The 20,294-nt window shown below is 50.6% G+C and overlaps 1 protein-coding gene across 1 annotated transcript; it reads left to right on the top strand.

Moving 5' to 3' along the window:
- Positions 1-2,276: 2,276 nt before the first annotated feature.
- On the top strand, positions 2,277-12,955 carry LOC130253014 (uncharacterized). The gene is made up of 9 exons (XM_056491212.1): positions 2,277-3,732; positions 4,474-4,566; positions 5,131-5,235; positions 5,804-5,913; positions 6,699-6,893; positions 8,704-8,866; positions 11,436-11,601; positions 11,722-11,816; positions 12,503-12,955. The coding sequence occupies exons 1-9, from the start codon at positions 2,592-2,594 to the stop codon at positions 12,586-12,588; spliced, it is 2,154 nt and encodes a 717-aa protein (XP_056347187.1). The 5' UTR covers positions 2,277-2,591; the 3' UTR covers positions 12,589-12,955.
- The last annotated feature ends 7,339 nt before the right edge of the window (positions 12,956-20,294 follow it).

Here is a 20,294-nt window from a genome sequence, read left to right as displayed (position 1 = left end):
TTTTTAGCTCACCAAATATTCTAAAAATACCCAAAATAACAAGAACATTGCCGTTTTATTTTCATCTTTGTTTCCCAACAAAACCCTCCAGAGAGAAAACTTCAGCTCCTGGTACCCAGGAGTGCTGAGGAGTGGAAACGTGGGGGCTGCCTGCAAACAGACGAGTTCATGGGAGAAATATGAAGGGTTTGAAAATAGCCTATTTAGTCACTGGGGTTTCAAGAAAGCTGGAAAATTCCATCTGGAAGGGAGACTGTGTGTGTGTGTGCACCGTGTTTGTCTGCAGCAGTGGATAAGAAACGTCCTGGAACGGCTCAAAAATACCTTGTGGGTTTCGTCTGGATGTTTGTTGGTTTGTGTTGGGCTATTCACGCCTCTCCATCTCCAGCAGCCCTGGAGAAGAGGGGACAGCAACCATCACCACCACCTGCAGCGCTTTGGGGCACCTAAAAACATGTTTTTGCCAGGAATCCTGGTGGCCTAAATGGGCTGTGTGTGTTTTTTCTGGAGAGGGCTGCGGAAAGCAGGCACCTCGAGTGGTGCTTTGAATGGAGCCTTTGTCTGTGGGGAGGAACGTGGAAACACCTGAGCCTGGCACCAGCTGGTGGGCAGGGGCACGGCCCTGAAGGCTGGCCAGTGTTGGAGTGTGAGTCAGGGGTCTCTCTGAATTATTCAGGGAGAAATCAGAGTGCAGGGATTGAATTAAAGCCTTTGGGTGGATTGAAGTGCATTAAGCCACTCATGAATAAAGTAGACAATTAAGTAGAGTAAGTTAGCAAGTTTTAGGGTGATACTAATTCTTTTAGTAAGTGAAAGGCTACAAATGCCACAGTGGCAGTGAGAGTTCTAGTGAAGGTTGAAACACACTGATATCTTCAGTGGAGGCTCCAGGCCCACAGCTGTAGACAGGACTTAGTCATAACAGAGCTACAGTGAGAATATTGCTGACATTTTTTAGATAGAACAAATAAATTATATGCTTAGTTCTATACACAACCTGGTGTACTAAGAAACTGGAATTCTAATAGGTTAAGGAGTGGTGGTCTGAGTTTGTGTCTCAGCTTGTTGGAAAAATCCTGTATAAGAGTTTGTATTGGGAGAGTTGGTGCTTGTGGCCATTCTGGCTTCCAGCCATTCACTTATTGCCACTGCATTTGCCATTGCTTGTCTGCTTGCCTTTTGAGACTGATGTGCTTTGCGATAAATAACCTTTTTATCTATCAGCTGCTTTGCTCATTTAAAAGAACCTGACACAGTAGGAGCAAAGAGCTCTGGAGTTGGTGCCACAGAGGTTGAGAGCCTGACTCCAGGTGCCCCAGGGGAGGCTGTGGAGGCGAGGGCCAACTCTGCTGCTTTGTCTGGAAGGGCCATTGTAGCTGTTTTTTGGGGGGCTGGATGCCTTCCAACCCCCGGGGTTGCTACTCAGAGTTTGGCAGCAGAACCATTCAGCGACTCACTAGCTAAGGATGAAGGCTTGAGGCCCTGTTGCAACAGTTCCGAGGATAACTTTATTTCTCCGAAGGGGAATTGCCAGCAACGGTCTAATTACATCAGACAACAGAGGGTATTTATAGGTTTCTAGAGGATTGAACTTCTAACCAATAAAAACTACAAATTACAAAGTAACCAATTATCTTAAAATCCTAAATAAGAAAAGGACCGCTTATTGTAACACTTCAAGAACCAATAGAAATCTTAAGAGATAACAGGAGTTTTGATATGGGAAAGGTGCCCCTATCTTTAGGAATTTCTTTGTTTTAAGGGATAAAATCCCAGGGGCCTATTTTAGGGGAAGCAGAATCTTCTGCAGGCCATGGCGAGCGCCGAGGGATTCGCCGCCGTCTTCTACAGTGAGCCCGGCGTGCTGGGGCTGCTGGGCAACGTGGTCAGCGCCTTCCTGCTGTGCCTGCACAACTTCACTGTGGCCACCACCGGCCTGGCGCCTCGGGCAGCAGAGCAGGTCCTGGCAGGTGGGTGCTCAGAGCGGGCTGGGCGGGGCTGAACGTCCCCCAAGGTCTTTGAGGGTGGTGCGATGGGGAGATGTGGGCTGCGTCCATCGTGTGTGCTCCTGGGGATGGCTGCTCCTCCTTCCCCAGCCACTGGGCCGCCTATTCCGTGTGCCACTCCTTGCTGGATCCAAAATATCCTTGGGGCCTGCTCATCACACTGAGCCAAGGGGGCCACACACAGAAATGTCCCACAAAGGTGGGAAGAAGAGGCCACAGTGTGGGGCGTGCCCTAGAGATTCCTGCAGCTCCAGCCTTTCTGACCCTCAGGTGTCCACCTCATCCTGATCGGCGGCTTTTGTCCAGCTCCTGGCCGGATTCCTCGCCTTCCGCAAGTACGACCACCTGGGAGGCGCGGCCTTCCTCACCTTCTCTGCTCTGTGGAGCAGCTTCGGGGCCACCAAGGTCCTGTCAGCCGCGTTCCCCTCCCCAGAGAACACGACCCTTCCCTCTGGGAACGCCAGCCAGCTCCTGGCCACCGGCACGGCCCCGCTCTCAGCCAGCCAGAGCGCCGTGGCCGGGCTGGTGGCCTACATCGCCATCTCCTTCGTCCTGTCCTTCTGCTCGGCCACCGTCAGCTACATCATGCCCTTCATCTTCGGGGCCATCGCGCTGGCCCTGGGCTTCGAGGCCGCGGCTCTCTTTGGGGACTGGGCCCTGGTGGTGTGCGGGGTGCTGGAGCTGGGCATCGTCCTGTGCGGGCTCTACGGGGCCGTGGCTCTGCTCCTCAAGGGCATCACCCAGAGGTATGTCCTGCCCGGCTTTGGGCACCCCCTCTTCAACGTCCTGCTGCTGGGATCGGCGCAGAAAAGCTCCTCCAAGGCGCTGGGGGAGGAGAAGAAGAAGAACACCAAGTACGCGGAGCCGATGGCGCTGGGGAACATCTGCGACGCTGTGTCCCCCTTCATCTTCGCCTTTTACTTCTTTGGCTACGTGGAGACCTTCTGTGTGGGAGCAGCGTGGGTTTCCATCATCTCCAGCTGCCAGCTGCTCTCCAGCTTCTACAGCTACCTGCGAGGGGATGGCTACCACACCACCAAGTTTGGGGTGCACAGCCTGCTCTGGCTGGTGATGTCCTGGGAGGAGTTTGTGCTCAGCGCCTTCCTGGGGCTGCCCGCGGCTCAGGACAGCAGGACGGGAATGTTCGGAGCCTGGTTCTTCCTGGCCGCTGCCTGCCTGCTGTTTGTGATGTCCACCCACAAAGACACCCTGGAGATGCTGCAGAATGCCTCCTTCATCCTCCTCACCTCGGCCTTCATCCATCAGATCCCTCTGCGTGGCGCTCAGCCCTTCCTGGGCGCCGCCTGCGTCCTCTGCGCCGCGCTCTCCCTCTACGCCACCTTCGCCAGCCTCATCAACTCCATCGGGGAGAAGCCTCTGATCCCCGTGGGAGCCCAGGCCGTGTCCAGCTCAGCTCTCCAAGCCACGCTGGGGGCTGTGCACACCTGGCTCTGGAGCTCCAAGGACATCCCCGGCGGCAGCGGCGCGGCCGTGCCGGACGCTCTGTTCTACATCTGCAATGGCCTGGCTGCGGCCGCCGCCGTGCAGGGCAGCGAGGGAGAGCCGGGCAGGCAGCAGCTCTCCATCCCCTCCGTGCTCATCCCCGGAGCCCTGGGGCAGCTCTTCGTGTGCCGGATCCAGCTGCAGGGAGGGAAGAGGTTTGGGTCCGTGCTCCCCTTCTGCTACGCTGCCTTCTGGGCAGCCTGGACCTGGCTGCGCCTGGCAGGTAAAGCAAGGGGTGGTTCCCGGGTTAGGGGGTTTCAGATTGCTTTCCTCAATGGGATTCCTTCTTCCAGGAGAGTAAATGGCATCGAGTTTACTGGTTTTCTTCCTAAGAAAAAGATAATTCACAAATCACCCCAGTTTGCACTCCATTGCTGCGGGCACTTGGTGCTCTCAGCTCCAGGAGTCCAAGTTGTGCCTTCAACTCCAATAAAAGCCAAAGTTTCCCTGCAAAAACATTGTGAGACAGGGCTGGCTCCGGGCTGTTATAGCCCAGAATAACAAATCAGGCGATGCTTTTAGGCAGTGGGAGACTCCAGGTTCTGGATTTCTCCTTCAGGAGCCTGGAGAAAAAACTCTGGGAATCTGAGCCTGCCTTTTAAAAGCTGCATTTTGCTCCAGGTGGGCAGAATGTTCACACAGCCTCCATGCCAGGAGCTCTTAAAATGAGCACCTGCGAGGAAAGTTAAAGCTGTGGCTTCAGACGTGTGGCAGGAGCTGCCCAAGCATCCAGCCAGCCCTTGAGTATTCCAAGCTGGAGGTAAAATCCAGAGCTTTTTTTGGATAACCGTCACCAGTCCCACGGTTAATACTCGTTCTGCGTGGCAGCAGCAGCGGGTGTCGGTGAGGGAGGGATTTTGGGAGGCCACCATCCATCAGCTGGAGCTGTGGGAATCCCAGCTGAGGCTCTGCCACGCTGCTCTCCGTGGTTTGCTCATAACCAGATGTGCTGCTCCTCTTTCAGGCCACTTGCTGGACATGGGGGCGGGGAGCACCGAGGGATTCACCGCCGGCTCCGTCGCCTTTTTGGTGCTCAATGCTTTTTTAATCATTTTGGGTAAGTCTCAGAACCACGTGGGATGTTTATTGAGGGGCGTCCGGGGTCAGATCATGAATCCTCCTGTGGTGGAGATGCACCAGTGAGGGAGGCTCGGCTCTGCCTGCAGCTCTGATTAAGCAAGAACGGGGATGTTTTGCCCACAGCCAGTAACAGAAGCTGAGCTGGGCTTAGGAGAAGCAGCCCCGAGGGAATGGAAGAGCATTTCAAAGAAAATAAAAGGATCAAATCAGGTGAAAGTGTTCGGTGCACTGGCACCCATCCACAGCCACACTCCAGCCCAGCTGGTGTAAATCAGAACCCGCTTGGCTGCCGGGGAAGTGTTTTCCATGTGAGCACAGTGTCCTGGCAGATCAAGGGTTTGGCAGCGTGTCCCTGGAACCTGAGGGCTGAACAGACCCTGGCTGTGCCTCTTTGTTCCTCCACGGACAGGGAAATCAGAGCTGGGGCTGCTTGGTTCAATCAAACAAGCCTCAGTTGATTTAGGAACCCTTCTGCTGCTTCATGGATGTTTTATGGGCCGTGCTTGATGTGGGTCCCTCTTGTTTGTGTTTCTTTCCACAGCTTCCTCTTTCAACGTGGTGCTGCTCTGCCTGACCCTGGCCATGGAGCTCCTGACTGTTTGTTTTCTGCTCTTCACACTGGAGAACCTCCCCTTGCCATTTGAAAGTGAGTTTTAGGGGAACCGGGCATTAAACCTTCACCCACAGAGTGCAGGGAGTGGGTCCTGGCTTGGGAAAATCAAGCAGAGTGTTCCTCTTTCCCTCAAAGTCTGCAGTGAGTGCAAGGATGATTGGAGAAGGAAATCTTTCCTGCTGTCACCCCCAGGGCCTTGAGCTTCCAAATAAACCCGATTCTGCTGGATCAGGGCACCTCTAGAGGTTCTGTCCAGCTCCACCTCCCAGTGGATGCTCCCTGGGGCGTGGGATGAGCTGAACGTGCCACCACTGTCAATGCCTGGAGTCCTGCTGAAGCTCTGCCTCTGCTGAGAGAGACAATTTCGGTTTTAATTCCCTGGAGTGCTGTAGCAAGGGGATTAGCAGGAGCTTTTCCACCAGGGCTTTGTCACCACAGAATAGAACCACAGCACCATGAAATCCAAGTGACCGAGTCCAACCATTCCCACAGTGCTGACAAACCCTGTCCCCAAGTGCCACATCCACACTGTTAAATCCCTGCAGAGACAGGGATCCAACCTCCTTTCCCTGCCTCTGAATCTTTTGGGATTTTTTTCCAGTTGTGGTGTTGAGCATCCTCAGCATCATCTGCTTCTACGGAGCCGCAGCCTCTCTCACCAACTGCATGTTTGGGAAGGACCTGCTGGTGATGGGACCTCCTCTGCTCACAGTAAGAAACCTTGGTGTGGTGCTGGAGCTCAGAGTGGATATTCTGGGACCTTCAGTTCAGATTCCCATGGAATTTCCCTTCTGCTGAATCCTTTAGTGCTGTTCAAAGTCCTGGTCACAGCGTTTTTGTAGGGAGCTGCGAGCTGGAAATGAGTTCTCTTCCATCAGGAATAACATTGGAGAAAGGGCAGGGATGTGCCCAAGGCTCCCATCTTGCTGCTGTGGAATCAGCCATCCCCAGTTTAGGAATTCCTCATAGATTGGAGTTTTAAAGCCATAACCTTGGGAGCAGGGAGTTTAAGGAGTTTCTCAGATTGGACAGCGAGAATTTCCCATCTTTTCTTAACTTCAAACTCCTTCTGCCCTCTGGTGTGTCTGACCAGGGCAATTCCCCCAGTCCAGGGTGATGGATCTGACAGCTCCAATTCCTGCTGCACAGAAACATTTCCATTAAATCAGCGTTTCATGGGAATGCACTTGAAACTCCATCCTCATCTGGATTTTGGATTCCCAAACAGTTTCCTTAGGTCACTTTGGGAAGCATCCTTTTCTCTGGGAAGCTGTGCTGGGTGGGATTCATCTCCTCTAACTTTAGGATGTTTTAGCTGAAATATCCACCCTGAGCTGCTCTCTTTGACTTTAGTACTTTGAATTCACCTCCCCTATTTTGTGAGAAGCATCCCTAGAGTTGCTGCCAAGGGGCCACAGCACGATGGATCCCTGAATTCAGGCAGATGAAATCCTGCCCATATTTTTGCTGATTTGTTGTTTCCTGATCCCTGGCAGGTCCAGAGCTCCAGGAAGGACAGGGAGGAGCCCCTGCCCTGTGTCTGCCCCAGGTCCCACCTCACGAGTGGCCTGAGGACCATTGCAGAGCTGCTGAACACGGGGGCCGTGTGTGGGGTCCCCACAGACACCGTGTATGCCCTGGCAGCCTCCTGCAAACACCCTCAAGCCATCGAGAAGGTCTACAGGATCAAGGTGGGAATTCAGGGATGTTTCTTGCCTGGCTCTGTGTCCTGTCCATGAAGCACAAATGGGAGCCCCTGGTTTGAGGTTGTCCCGCCACTCATGGGGTACAGAGTTCATGAGCAGCCACACCAGAGCATCAGGGACCATTTTCTGAGCAATCCAGGGTAGAGCTCCTCTGCTGCAGGCTGGAGAAGTGGGAATTAGGCAAGTGATGTCCCTGGGGATGGGCAAAGCACAACCCTGTTGCATTTTAGGCTATAGGTGAGCAGCAAAAAGGATAATGCAACATAGTTCCTCTTGTAATGGAGAAGCAAAAGAGAGAGAGGGCTTTATTTAAAGAAAAACTACACTTATATAGGGTAATATGTGCAAACAGAATAGAAAAGACTCATTGGTCCAGGAAGGCAACACCTTTCTGAAAACATGCTTTCTGCAAAATATCACGAGATGCTCACACGGCTCTCACCCACCCTGCAGGTGTTTAATCACCTGTTTAATCTTTAATTTAATTTAAGAATTTTCTATAAATTCTTGTCCTTGAGCAGGCTAAGAAACCCAAGGCTTCAAGGCTGCTTTTTGCTGGTTCCCAGTAGCCTCCAACGACACAACCCCAAACAGGAACAGCCTCTCAAGCGGGTCCAAACCTGTGTTTGTGCTCGGTGCCTTACGAAGTGCTGAATCAGAATCCCAGGGCTACATTCCCCCAGACTTTTGGAGCCATTCAGAGCTGGAACCAGCCCCAGAGTTTGCAGCTTTTGCAGCCTGGCCCTGTCTGCTGCCCATGAGGCAATTTCCTGGCTAGCCTGGAGAAATAACCATAACAGACCATCACAAAAGCTGTTTCTTCTGCGCTGCCCTGGTGCCAGTGCTGACCTTCCCTGCCGATGAGGGAATACAAACAGAATGTAAATACATGCCCAGTTCCTGAGTCATTTGGCCCCACTGAAGCTGATGTCAGTTGAGGACTGAAATGACACGGCTTTGTGAGCTTGTTTTATTTCCCCTCCATCTCCAACGCTGGTTTTACACCGAATTTATTTCACCAATAAATGGAGGTGAAATACGGGGGGATAATGGAGGTGTTGGTTTGCAGGGGGTGAGTCTCTGTCCCTTATCCCACACAAATTTGTGTGTTTGACCTTGTTTTACACCAGCAGAAATTTGGAAAAAAAATCAAACCCCTGGTGTGTAAGATCCCAAAAATGCTGATACTGAGCAGAGCATCATTATCCCTGAGATGGATGTGCTTAAAGAGGGGGAATTGGATGCACCCCAGAAGTTCCCAAGGGCAGCCTGCTGCTCTGTTTCCTCTTTAATTTGCACAGATCTGAGCTGGGGCATTGTAGTGGTTTAGGTTTTTTAATTTGAATTTTTTTTTGGTAAATGTAATAATTTATGTTGTGGGGTTTGTGTTGATTAAATTGTTAGCGTGTTTATTAGAATTAATTATTTACTTTTTGTTGTGAGATAAAATTAGCAGGATGATAAAATGGGTTTAAATTTTAAAGGGTGTAAAGAAAATTTTTATTATTAGAAATAATAAGGAAAATTAATAAGAATCAGAATAAAATTTTATGAACACTCTTTTCTTTTACAATTTTTTAAAAGTGTTAATTGCATGAAGAAACAATTTAGTCAGTTTACTACTTTAAATTTTTCAAAAAACCTTTACAAATCACCACAGGCATTTGTGCAGACGCAGCACCTTCCCTGCCTGGGGAAACACATAAACCAGGATCCCAGCAGGCTTTGAGCTTCTCCAGGCAAACTTTCCCCCTTCATCTCATTCTTTATCATTTTCCCCCTGTTTTTTTTCCAGGACAGGCCTCAAGAGAAGCCCATCTGCATCTTCATTTCCAACCTGGAGCAGTTGCGAGCAGCTGCTCCGCCCATCAGCCCCCTGCTCTGGGAATTCATGGAAAACGTTTATCCTGGTGGCATTGGCTGCATCATCCAGAAGGGAGAGTGGCTGAAGAAGTTGGGTGAGATGAGCAGCACGACCCTTCCATCCTCATTTCATGTTTCCAACAAACCCTTCTGTCCCCTTTCATGTTTCCAGCCTGACCCTTCCATCTTCATTTCATGTTTTCAGCATGACCTTCCATCCTCATTTTGTGTTTTCAGCACCACCCTTCCATCCTTCTTTTGTGTTTTCATCACAAACCTCCTGTCCCCCTTTCATCTTTTCAGTATGACCCTCCTGTCCCCCTTTCATCTTTTCAGTACAACCTTTCCATCCTCATTTCATGTTTTCAGCATGACCTTCCTGCCCCACTTTCACGTTTTCAGCACTTCAGGTCTGCAATCCCAACCCCATCTGGGACGTGATGGGGAGAGATTCCGGCGGCTTTCTCCCAAGAAATCCCCCCTGGAGCTCCCAGATGCTTTGGAGGATGTTCAGCAGAGGGTGTTGATCAGCTGGAGTGACTCACCAGGGGCAGGAGCCAGCAGGATGAGCTCTTTAACCAGAGCAAGGGAGGCTCCTCAGCCTGGGAGGGTCCCCCTCTCTGCCAAGCCCCCTGCTGTTCACCGGGAATGAGCAAACCAGGGTGGGGCACCCAGGAGATGAGAGGGCTCCGTGGTCATCCCTGCTCATCCCCTCTGCCTTCCCAGCACAGGGCAGGCACTGTGAGCACTGATTCACCTCAGCCCTGGCTCCTGGGAATGCCTGGAAATAGCACAGAATGAGGGAACTGGAGGAGCTGGAGCACAAACCCTGTGAGGAGCTGGGAAAGGGGCTCAGCCTGGAGAAAAGGAGGCTCAGGAGGGACCTTCTGGCTCTGCACAACTTCCTGACAGGAGGGGACAGCCAGGGGAATTTGGGATCTGCTCCCAGAAAACAGGGGCAGGAAGAGAGGACACAACCTGAATTTGCACCAGGGTTGGGCATTAAGAAAAAAATCTCCTGCAAAAGTTTTGAAAGGAAAACCAGTGAGAGACTCCAAGTCAGAAATACAATTTAATAGGAAAAAAGAGAAAAAATAAAATACATGCAATAGTACAAAAGAAAAACCAGTGACAGAGTCAGAATACAACCTGACACCCCGCTAGGTAGGGTGGTGGCAGCAGTCCAGATGAAGAGCTCTTGTTGAAGCAGTGATCCTGTAGAAAGGTCTGGTGGCTCTTGTCCTCTGGAATCCAGTGGAAAAGGCTGCTCTGGTGTTCCAAATCTCAGTTTTTATCTGGGTAGGAAAGGCTTGGCTCCTCCCCTGGCTGGAGCATCTCCCAGTGGGATGATGGAATTTTATCAGTCATGCCCTGGGACTCACTGGCCATGAACAGGAGATATCTCTGGGAGGGAGGATGGGCTGTGGGAAGATAAAGATGATTGCCCAGCTGGTTTAAAGATGGCCCATTAGCAGGAGATATCCCACAGAGATAAGGATCACTGGTTTCAGCAGATGGTGATACAATCCACACTTTTGGACTCATCTTTACATTGTAACCCAGGACATCTCCCCAGACAGGATGATTGGGTGTTGGCAGGGGCTGCCCAGGGAGGTGCTGGAGTCCCCATCCCTGGAGGTGTCTGAGGAAAGGCTGGGTGTGGCACTTGGTGCCATGGTCTGGGTGACACGGTGGTGTTGGGGTTGCACTCGATGATCTCAGCGGTTTTTTTCCAGCTCAGTGGATTCTGTGAGTTACCCACATTTAACAGGGAGAGGGAGGTGATGGAGAGTGGGCAGTGGTCACAGAAGCCAGATTTGGGATATGGGGAGATCCCGTGTCTGTGGAAACCGCTGGGATGTCTCCAATTGTGTATCATTCCCTTTTCACCCAGCTGGACCCCAAAATGCTATCACAGATTTCTGCTCAGGCATGAACATCCACAAAGACACGTTCAGCAGGGTGCATGGAGCAGGGACAGTTCCAAAGGGAGCAGGAGATCCACCACAGGGGCTGTGCCAGCTGTGCCTCTGCCAACATCCTCTGTTGGAACCCTCAGGCCTGGGAGTTTTAGACTTTCTGTGCTGACACTGACCCCAAAAGAGCACTGCATTTGACTTGAGGCCTTGGAAAAAGCTTCTAAATTTGAGTGATAAGAGTTGGGATCAGTGGTGTGCAGTTGAATAGAAGTGTGTGATATCACACAGTGAAGGGTTTGGAATTTGGGATTTTAGAATATAGTAATAGGTGTGGGACAAGATGGAGGCTCTTGGGTGGTGTCTCTTCTTCCTTCTTGTTCCTTCTCTTAGTTTTAGGTAATATTTTTTGGTTGTATAGAAAGTTCCCCAGTGCAGGTCACAAGTGTTTGGTTATTGGATCAAAGGTATAAATAATAAAGATATTACTTTTTATTTGGATAGTTAACCTTTAAAAGACCTTGTAACTAGATCCACCTCCATTTCCTCACTTCTGGCTTGGTAGCTAGAAGTGCTACAGAACTCTCTGTGGCTTAGATAAGATTTAATATACAACCAAGTCCAAAACGAGAAAACGAGAAAAATCCATCTCTCCAGCTTTAATCCTGACCCTGAGTGAAAGCAGAAGACAAAATAAGAGAAGCCATTAATCTGTGGTTTGGCTAACAGTGCTGTGCTGTGCTTCCAGGGGTCGGGGCAGGATACAGCAGGGTGGGAACCCAGGACAGCATCATGATCCGGGTGCCCGACCTGACGGTGCTGGTGCACCTCATCGACATGACCGGGCCCTTGGCCATCACCTCGGCCAACCCCAGCGGGGAGGTGGACAGCACCCACCACGACATGGTCATCAGGTGGGTGCCCCCCCAGCCCCACCGTGCTGCCACACCCCGGTCTGGCGCCCTCCACCCTCCGCTCAAGGTCACAGCAAGGTCCTTGAAGGGTTGTTGTTGTTTTTTTCCCCCCCCTCACAGGCGCCTTGGCCATAAGCTGGAGGGTGTTCTGTGTGATGGAGAGTCTGACGAGGTGGTGGCGTCCACTGTGGTCAACTGCACGAGGATTGATGAAAGTGAGTGTGAGAACCACCCTCTGTGTCAGCGCTGGCGTTTTCCTGGGAGCTTTCCATGCCTTTCCCAGTATCAGTCTGGCAGCACAGAGCGCTCCAAGAGTAACAGCTCCTGAGTGCCTGGACATTTGCAAACATGTTGATGAAGAGAAGCAAACAAAAGATGTCCTGGGAGGACCTCTGTGTTGGCAGGGAGCAAGGCAGGAGGGCAAACCCAGTTGTGCAAGGAAAATCTGCCTTGTCAGGGTGGAAATGGTGTGAGAGGGAGGGTGGGAGCTGCTGGGAGGAGGGTGGGAGCTGCTGGGAGGAGGATGGGTGATGCTGGAAGGAGGTGGAAGCTTCTGGAAGAAGGGTGGGTGATGCTGGAAGGAGGTGGAAGCTTCTGGAAGGAGGGTGGGTGCTGCCTCAGCCCACCACAACCAGGGTGGTGCAGCAGCTTGCCCACAGTGATGCACACGCTGAGGTGTCCTGGGTGGCTCTGGGCTGACATTTGAGAGGGATTCATTAGTGGAAAACCAAACCCTTGGACAAAGTGTGAGGTCAGTGCTCATTGGTTTCACTTTCTGACTGGTTTCTGGTCCTTCCACACAATTTTATTTTGAGTGGTTTTGCTGGTGAGAGATGTTGCCTAAAATTCTTTTCTGTGCCCTTTTGGGGATTCATTTTGTGTTCATTCTCCCTCTGGGAAGGTGGCATCACCATCGTGCGGGAAGGTTGCATCCCAGCAGGAAAAGTGATGCAGATCTTTGAAAAGGTGAAGAACAGAGTGGTCTGAACCGAAGGAACTTTCCCTGAGCACAGGAACAAAGCTGCTCTCCCTGAAAACAAGAGGTGTCCCATGTTTTTCTGGAGCACGTGGCCTTGGGAGGGCTATTCCTTCTCTGATCCAGCTCTTACCTCCTTGGGAACAGCAGCACTTCCCCACCTGGGGCCTCTCCTGCAGTGATTTGTTGTTTATCCCCAATAAGTGCCTGGAATATCCAGGAGAGCTGCCCAGGAGCTTCACTGCAGGAATTCCCAGAGCTCCCGTGTTTCTGAAGTGCATCGGGCTGTGAACGAAATGTTTGTGCCTCCCCCTCCACAACACTCAGCTCTGTGTATTTGAAAATCCTAAAAGCCCACTAAATAAATGCTCTCTTTGGAGGACAAGGCTTTGAGCTTGGTTTGATCTCCACCGAGATCCTCCCAAAATGGCAAAGCTCCACCAGGGGAAGGAATAAATGCAGGGAGGTGTAATTCTGACAGAGAATTACAGCAAGTAACCCACCCCATTCCTCCCCAGCTCATCCTGGGGCACTCAGCTCCTTGAAAATGCAGAGGAATTTCCATGAGCATCCATGGCCAAGCTGAGGGCTCGGAATTCATGGGCTGGTTGGGTTGGAAGAGATCTTCAGCATCATCCCCCTGCCCCTGGGCTGTCCCCACTGCGCTTCTGCCAAAAGCAAAGAGCAGAACCTCCCTCTGTCCCAAAGCAAACAAGCCCCAGGGGGAGCCAGGGATGAGGGAATCCGCTCGCTGAAGGCAAACCTCAACAAAGGAAACAATGAGTTAGACCCGGAGGCTCCAAAACACCGCGAGGTGCGTGACAGAGCCGAGGTTTTCCGTAAATGTTTTTCCCGTCCTGGAGGCTGTGTCCAAGTGGGAGATCTCTGCCAGTTCCCTGCGCTGTTCCCTCTGCTCCCTCCTGCTCTGGGCAGGGAGGTCAAGACCCTTCCCTTCCCCTGCTCCTTGTTGTTTTGGGCATCCTGGAATTCTTGGAGCTCATGGAATTCTCCCTCAGGCCATGTCGCACCTGCTGTGGGAGCCGGGCAGGAAAATCTGGGAAGGAAAATCTGGGAGATTTGGGGCGGGATTCCTCCTGCTGCTACTTTGGGATTTGGGCAGCAAAATCTGGGAGATTTGGGGCTGGATTCCTCCTGATTCTGTGGGATTTGGGCAAGAAAATCTGGGAGATCTGGGCAAGAAAATCTGGGAGCTCTGGGGCTGGATTCCTCCTGCTACTACTTTGGGATTTGGGCAAGAAAATCTGGGATATTTGGGACTGGATTTCTCCGCTATTTTGGGATTTGGAAAGGGAAATCTGACAGTTCTGGGGGTGGATTTCTCCTCCTGCTACTTTGGGATTTGGGCAGGAAAATCTGGGAGATTTGGGTCTAGATTCTTCCTGCTGCTGTTGTGAGATTTGGGCAGGATAATCTGGTAGCCCTGGAACTGGATTCCTGCTGCTGCTGTGGGATTTGGGAAGGGAAATCTGGGAGCTCTGGGGCTGGATTCCTCCTGCTACTACTTTGGGATTTGGGCAGGAAAATCTGGGAGATTTGGGGCTGGATTCCTCCTGATTCTGTGGGATTTGGGCAGGAAAATCTGGGAGATCTGGGCAAGAAAATCTGGGAGCTCTGGGACTGGATTCCTCTTGCTGTTGCTGTGGGATTTGGGCAAGAAAATCTGGGAGATTTGGGACTGGATTTCTCCTGCTATTTTGGGATTTGGAAAGGGAAATCTGACAGTTCTGGGGGTGGATTTCTCCTCCTGCTGCTGTGGGATTTGGGCAAGAAAATCTGGGAGCTGTGGGACTGGATTTCTCCTGCTGCTGTGGGATTTGGAAGGGAAATCTGGGAGACCTGGGCAGGAAAATCTGGGAGCTCTGGGTCTAGATTCTTCCTGCTCCTACTTTAGGATTTGTGCAGGAAAATCTGGGAGATCTGGGTCTAGATTCTTCCTGCTGCTGTTGTGAGATTCGGGGCTGGATTCTTCCTGCTGCTACTTTGGGATTTAGGCAGGAAAATCTGGGAGATTTGGGCAGGAAAGTCTGGGAGCTCTGGGGCTGGATTCCTCCTGCTGCTGTGGGATTTGGGCAGGAAAATCTGGGAGATTTGGGCAGGAAAGTCTGGGAGCTCTGGGCAGGGAAATCTGGGAGCTCTGGGGCTGTATTCCTCCTGCTGCTGTGGGATTTGGGCAGGAATATCTGGGAGCTCTGGGGCTGGATTCCTGCTGCTGCTACTTTGGAATTTGGGCAGGAAAGTCTGGGAGCCCTGGGGCTGGATTCCTCTCGCTGCTGCTATGGGATTTGTGCAGGAAAATCTGGGGGATTTAAGGCTGGATTCCTGCTGCTGCAGTGGGATTTGTGCAGGGATATCTGGTAGCCCCGGGGCTGGGTTCCTCGCACACCCCTTGCTGACATTTCAGCACCAGCTCCATCCCTGCCTGCTCTCCGCTGGCTTTGGCGCTGCCGCTGGTGCTGCCATCCCTCTTGAGCTCAGGATTTATAAATATCCACCAGAAACAGCAGCTCACGGATGTTGTTTCATCGCAGAGTCCCCTGGCAGCCGTACCTGGGGTGGGACACGGGCTCCCCTTCACCCCACACCCTGCTGACCCTGCAAACCCACCGGGGCACAGCTGGGCATTCCCGCTGTGGTTTCCCAGCCCGTGCCAGCATCTGGAACTGGAATTGGGGTCAGCATCTCCTCCCTGCCTTAGGGCAGCTAAACAACCCGGTGGAAGGTGTCCATGGAGTGGGATGAGCTTCCAGGTGCTTTCCAAGCCAAGCCGTGGCCTGGCTGTGTGATAAACAGTTATTAATAACTGGATCTGGAGCCAGCTGAGGTTCATCACCACCCAGCAGAGGATTAACTCTGAGGCATGTGGTGGAGTCCCACAACACGGGACTGGCCTCATGTTTAAATACCTTAATGCTTGAAAAACTGCTTGGACTTCCTGAGCAAGTGAGGTTTGTTAATATTGGCTGTAAACTGCTGGAGCAGCAAAAAAAAAACCTCAAAAAAATCGAAAAGGAGAATTCTTGACCTGTGATGTGGGGCTGTGTTGGACCATCCCTGTGTTGGTGCCGTGGGAGGTGTCAGCTCCAAGGAAAGATGGGGAATTCCCCAAGTTCTCCTTCACTGCTCACAAAAAACAGCCAGGATTTGGTAAATCCAAGGATGGAAAAATTACCTCTGGAGCTACCTGGGATGTGTCAGCCCTTGAGGGAAGCACTGTGATGGCAAGTCAGGGCTGAAAATAGAAACAGGTTCCAACCAGAGCTATGAAAAAGTCAGAATTGAAGTTAAAAGTGGGGCAAGATAAGAAAATCACAGGAGTTTATGGTTTCATTTCAGGGAGAACCAGGATTAATATTTCCTTATAAAATTTATCTAAATTTATAATTTATATAAACTCTTTATAAAATGTAGAGTTCCCCTCTCAGCAGACCACAATGAAATCAATAAATTATCTGTATTTACGGCAGCTGAGAGCCAGGGGTGTAAAATTTTAAGCACTAATTGAGTTTTTATGATTTACTGGATAAGGAAACAAACAAATCATGTTAGAGGAAAATAAAACCCCAAACAGTCAATATAGTCTGGGCTGCTCACTTTGGCACTGGAATCTCATGAGTGTTCTGGTGACTCAGGAGTAATTATGGGTCAGAGGTGTTTGCTCTGCACCTGTTTTCCACCATCAGGTGATAAAAAAAAGAAAAAAACAGGGGATTTTTTAATTAACACAATAAACAGCACAATCAGTTTGTGCCAGGAATGAGCTCTCACCTCTCTTTGCTGCAAAGAAGGAGATAAAATTGATTTTTTTTTTCAGTGTTGCTGCTAAATAAAAGAGATTTTATTTATTTATTTATTTGTTTATTTATTTATTTATTTATTTATGGGTATTTTCTTTAAAAAAAAAAACAACCAAAAACATGTTTTGGGGAATCTGAGAACCTCAGGATGTTTTGGGTCAGGAGGCACCTTAAAGATCACATTTTTCCCAATCCTTGCCATGGGACATCTTTCCACTGCACCAGGTTATTTGTGCCTTGAACACACAGCTGGGAATTTCTGACCAACATCCCTGGGGGCTGTGGGACAAGATTTGCTGGTTGAGAGGTCAAGAAAAATGTCAGATAAAGGACTGAGGTGGTTGTGAAATGTAATTCACAGCACTTTAACTAAAAGGTTTTTTCATGGTAGGGATGATGCTCCATCTCTGGAAGTGTCCAAGGGCAGGTTGGACACTGGGATAGTGGAAAGTGTCCCTGCCCATGGCAGGAGATCTTTAAATTCCCTTTAAATTCATTTCTGGAAGCCCCAGGTTGGATGTGGCTTGGAAAAACTTGGGATAGTGGAAGGTGTCCCTGCCCATGGCAGGAGATCTTTAAATTCCCTTTCAACCCAAATAATTCTGGGGTTTTTTGGTTGTGTTGGTCCTGCCACTTCAGCCAAATAAATGATGGAATTCATTAATGAGCCCTGAGCAGTTCCCAGGACAAACCAGCCTGGAAAATGGCTTAGACCTGACACACAAACCCAGCAGGAGAAATCTGGGACCTGCAGCAAGGTCCCCATTGTCACATTGCCACAATTCTTCCAAAGTAAATTCCCCAGGTCTCCAGAGCCCAGAGGGAAGCAAACACACCTCCCTTAGATCAACAGCAGGAGCCTGCAGCTCCTTCAGCCAGGCTCCCTAAACACAGGGCCCTTTCAGCAGAGCTGCTGCTGGTTTTTGACGCCTCCTGTTGTGTTTTCCATCCTGCTGCACCCTGGAGAAGGCTCATCCCAAAGGGAAAGGCTCGTTTCCCAATGGAAACAGCAGTGCCAGCCAGAGTTAGGGGTGCAGGATGCAAACATTGACATGTTTGATCCTAAGTGTCTCCTGTGGATGGTTTTATTAATTTCCACCCCCTTTCTCACTTTGGTGTTTGTTCCAAAGCGAGCTGAGCTCCAGTGAAATCATTTTCAGGGATGGGGAGCAGGGAGGAGCAGCCCCTGGTGTGTGCAGGGAAGGAAGGAGATGCAGGAATAGGAGAGGAGGCTTTAGGTGGCGTGACATAATTTTATTAATTTTTTATTGAAAGAAACACCAGTGGAAAATGCTGGTACAAAACTGAGTAATCACATTGTCAAGGAATGAAATCATTCCAACGCTGGAGCAGGACATTCCAGCTGTGCTCCAGGACATTCCAGCTGTGCTCCAGGAGATTGTGAAGGGAATACTGATGGGTGGCCATCCATCCCTCCATGGCCAGGTCTGTTCTGGGACCAAGGGAACAATGCCTGGCGGGTGACAGGATTTTTGGGCACCCCCAGGGCTCCCATGCCTTGAAGAGGCTCCTTTCTCAGGAAAGCAGAGTTTGGTCAGCTCCATGGAAACATGGACTCATGGAATTGTGGACTGGTGGAATCGTGGAATCGTGGAATCATGGAATCGTGGAATAATGGAATCATGGAATTGTGGACTCATGGAACTGTGGACTCATGGAATCATAGACTCATGGAACCATGGAATCATGGAATTGTGGACTGGTGGAATCATGGAATCGTGGAATAATGGAATAATGGAATCATGGAATTGTGCACTCATGGAACTGTGGACTCATGCAATCATAGATTCATGGAACCATGGAATCATGGAATTGTGGAATCATGGAATCATCGACTCATGGAATCATGGAACCATGGAATTGTGGACTGGTGGAATCGTGGAATCCTGAAATCATGGAATCATGGAATTGTGGAATCATGGAATCATCGACTCATGGAACCATGGAATCATCGACTCATGGAACCATGGAATCATGGAATTGTGGACTGGTGGAATCATGGAATAATGGAATCATGGAATCATGGAATTGTGGACTGGTGGAATCGTGGAATCCTGAAATCATGGAATCATGGAATTGTGGAATCATGGAATCATAGAGTCATGGAACTATGGAATCATGGAATTGTGGAATCATGGAATAATGAAATGGTGGAATCATGGAACCATGAACTCATGGGATCATGGAATCCATGGAACTGTGGACTCAAGGAATCTATGGAATCATGGACTCATGGGGGTTGGTAAGATCATCAGTCCAACCATCTGGGCTGGGTTTCTTCTTCACTCCCGAAACAACAGCGAGCTTCCATGTCTGCTCCTTCCTTATCCCTCACTTCTTTTGCCATTCCTCATTCCCACAAGAGAATCCCGTGCTGCCAGTTAGGACTGGGCTGGTTCTGCAAGGGAAGGAGGGCCTGGAGGGATTGTGGGGTTGGGAAGGAGGGGGAGAGGGGTCTGTGGGATCTGATAACCCAGAGTGGGGCAGCAGGGAAAGCTGCAGGCACAGGATGCCAGAGGTGGTCTGGGGACTTTTGGGAATTTTGAGGAGATAAGGTGAGTGTGGTCGGGGTGGGGTCAGGGCTGCTGATACCCACCCACCCTCTGGGTTCTAAAGAATTCCTGAAAGGAAACGAGGGCACAGGGAGTTTTGAGTGCACAGGGTCACGCTGGAACCCACAGCAGTGGGAATGAGCACCTGGATCCACGTTAATTCAGCAGAGTTTGGGGTGGAAACGAGCTGTGATGCTCAGGAGGTCAAAGGGGGAAGGGGTTGGAGCACTTCCAGCAATTGGTGCTGTGTCAGGGAAGGAATTTGAGGCTGAAACTCCTCATGGCACAAAAACACCTCACAAAAAGCCCATGTTACTTCCTGCTGGGTGGGTCACACGAAAAATGGGGTGGAGAATTTCCTGTGATGAGATGGACACCTGGGTGAGCAAGGAATGCCAGGTATGCCTCTAAATTTGGGATGGAAATTTGGGATAGGGCCATGAGAACTGCACAGAGCCAAGGCACAGAGATGGTCAAAGATTTTCTTCTGCATCAGGGTGTGAGAACTTGAGGCTCCTCAGAGCTTTGGGGGGACCTCAGTGACTGTTCCACAGCTGCTGGGGCAGATGAACCTCTCTCAGGACAACTGTCCCAACCCTGACATCCATCATGGCCAGAGCAGAAGAATTTTCTGGAATTCCTGGGCTTTGCTATCTAGATTGAGATAACATGAGTGAGATCTCAGTGTGTTTTCCAGGAAGGAATGGAAAGGTCTCACAGGAACTGGCAGTGCTGACCTTTTAACACAAGATTTTCACCCCAGGTATTTATTGGAGCTGCTGAACTGGATGTTCAGGGCAGACCTCCCCATCCAGCCCCACACTGATCTGTTTTCCCCTGGCACTGGGAGGTGAGAGCACCCGTGGAATGGAGCAGGGGAATCCAGTGATCCCATAAACCCACCAGAGTCTGCCCAAGGATGCAGCTCCCACAGACCCTCTCCTCCCTCAGCCCCAGCTGGCAGTGCCCTGCAGAAAGAGGGGATGGAAATCCTCAAATCAGAAAGGAAAAACACGATGGAGTCACAGCTGGATTTAATAAAGTCTCTAGAAACTCGATTTCCAGCAAGCTGTTTTTTCCTCCAAGATTTTGTACATAATCCATCTATTCCCTAGGGAGATAAATTCTCTGCTGCTGTTCCACAGGAGCACCAAGAATCCAAACCATGGTTGGACAGGGCTTGGAGCAGCCCAGGACAGTGGAAGGTGGAATGGGATGAGCTGTGTGGTTGTTTCCATTCCCAAGGGTCTGGGGTGGAATGAGATGAGCTTTGAGCTCCTTTCCATCCCCAAAGAGTCTGGGGTGGAATGGGATGAGCTTTGAGGTCCT

The sequence above is a fragment of the Oenanthe melanoleuca genome, chromosome 4A (assembly GCF_029582105.1).
Source record: "Oenanthe melanoleuca isolate GR-GAL-2019-014 chromosome 4A, OMel1.0, whole genome shotgun sequence".
Taxonomy (NCBI): Eukaryota; Metazoa; Chordata; class Aves; order Passeriformes; family Muscicapidae; genus Oenanthe; species Oenanthe melanoleuca.
Note: the sequence above shows the minus strand (reverse complement) of the source record. Positions and strands in the feature narration are given on the sequence as shown.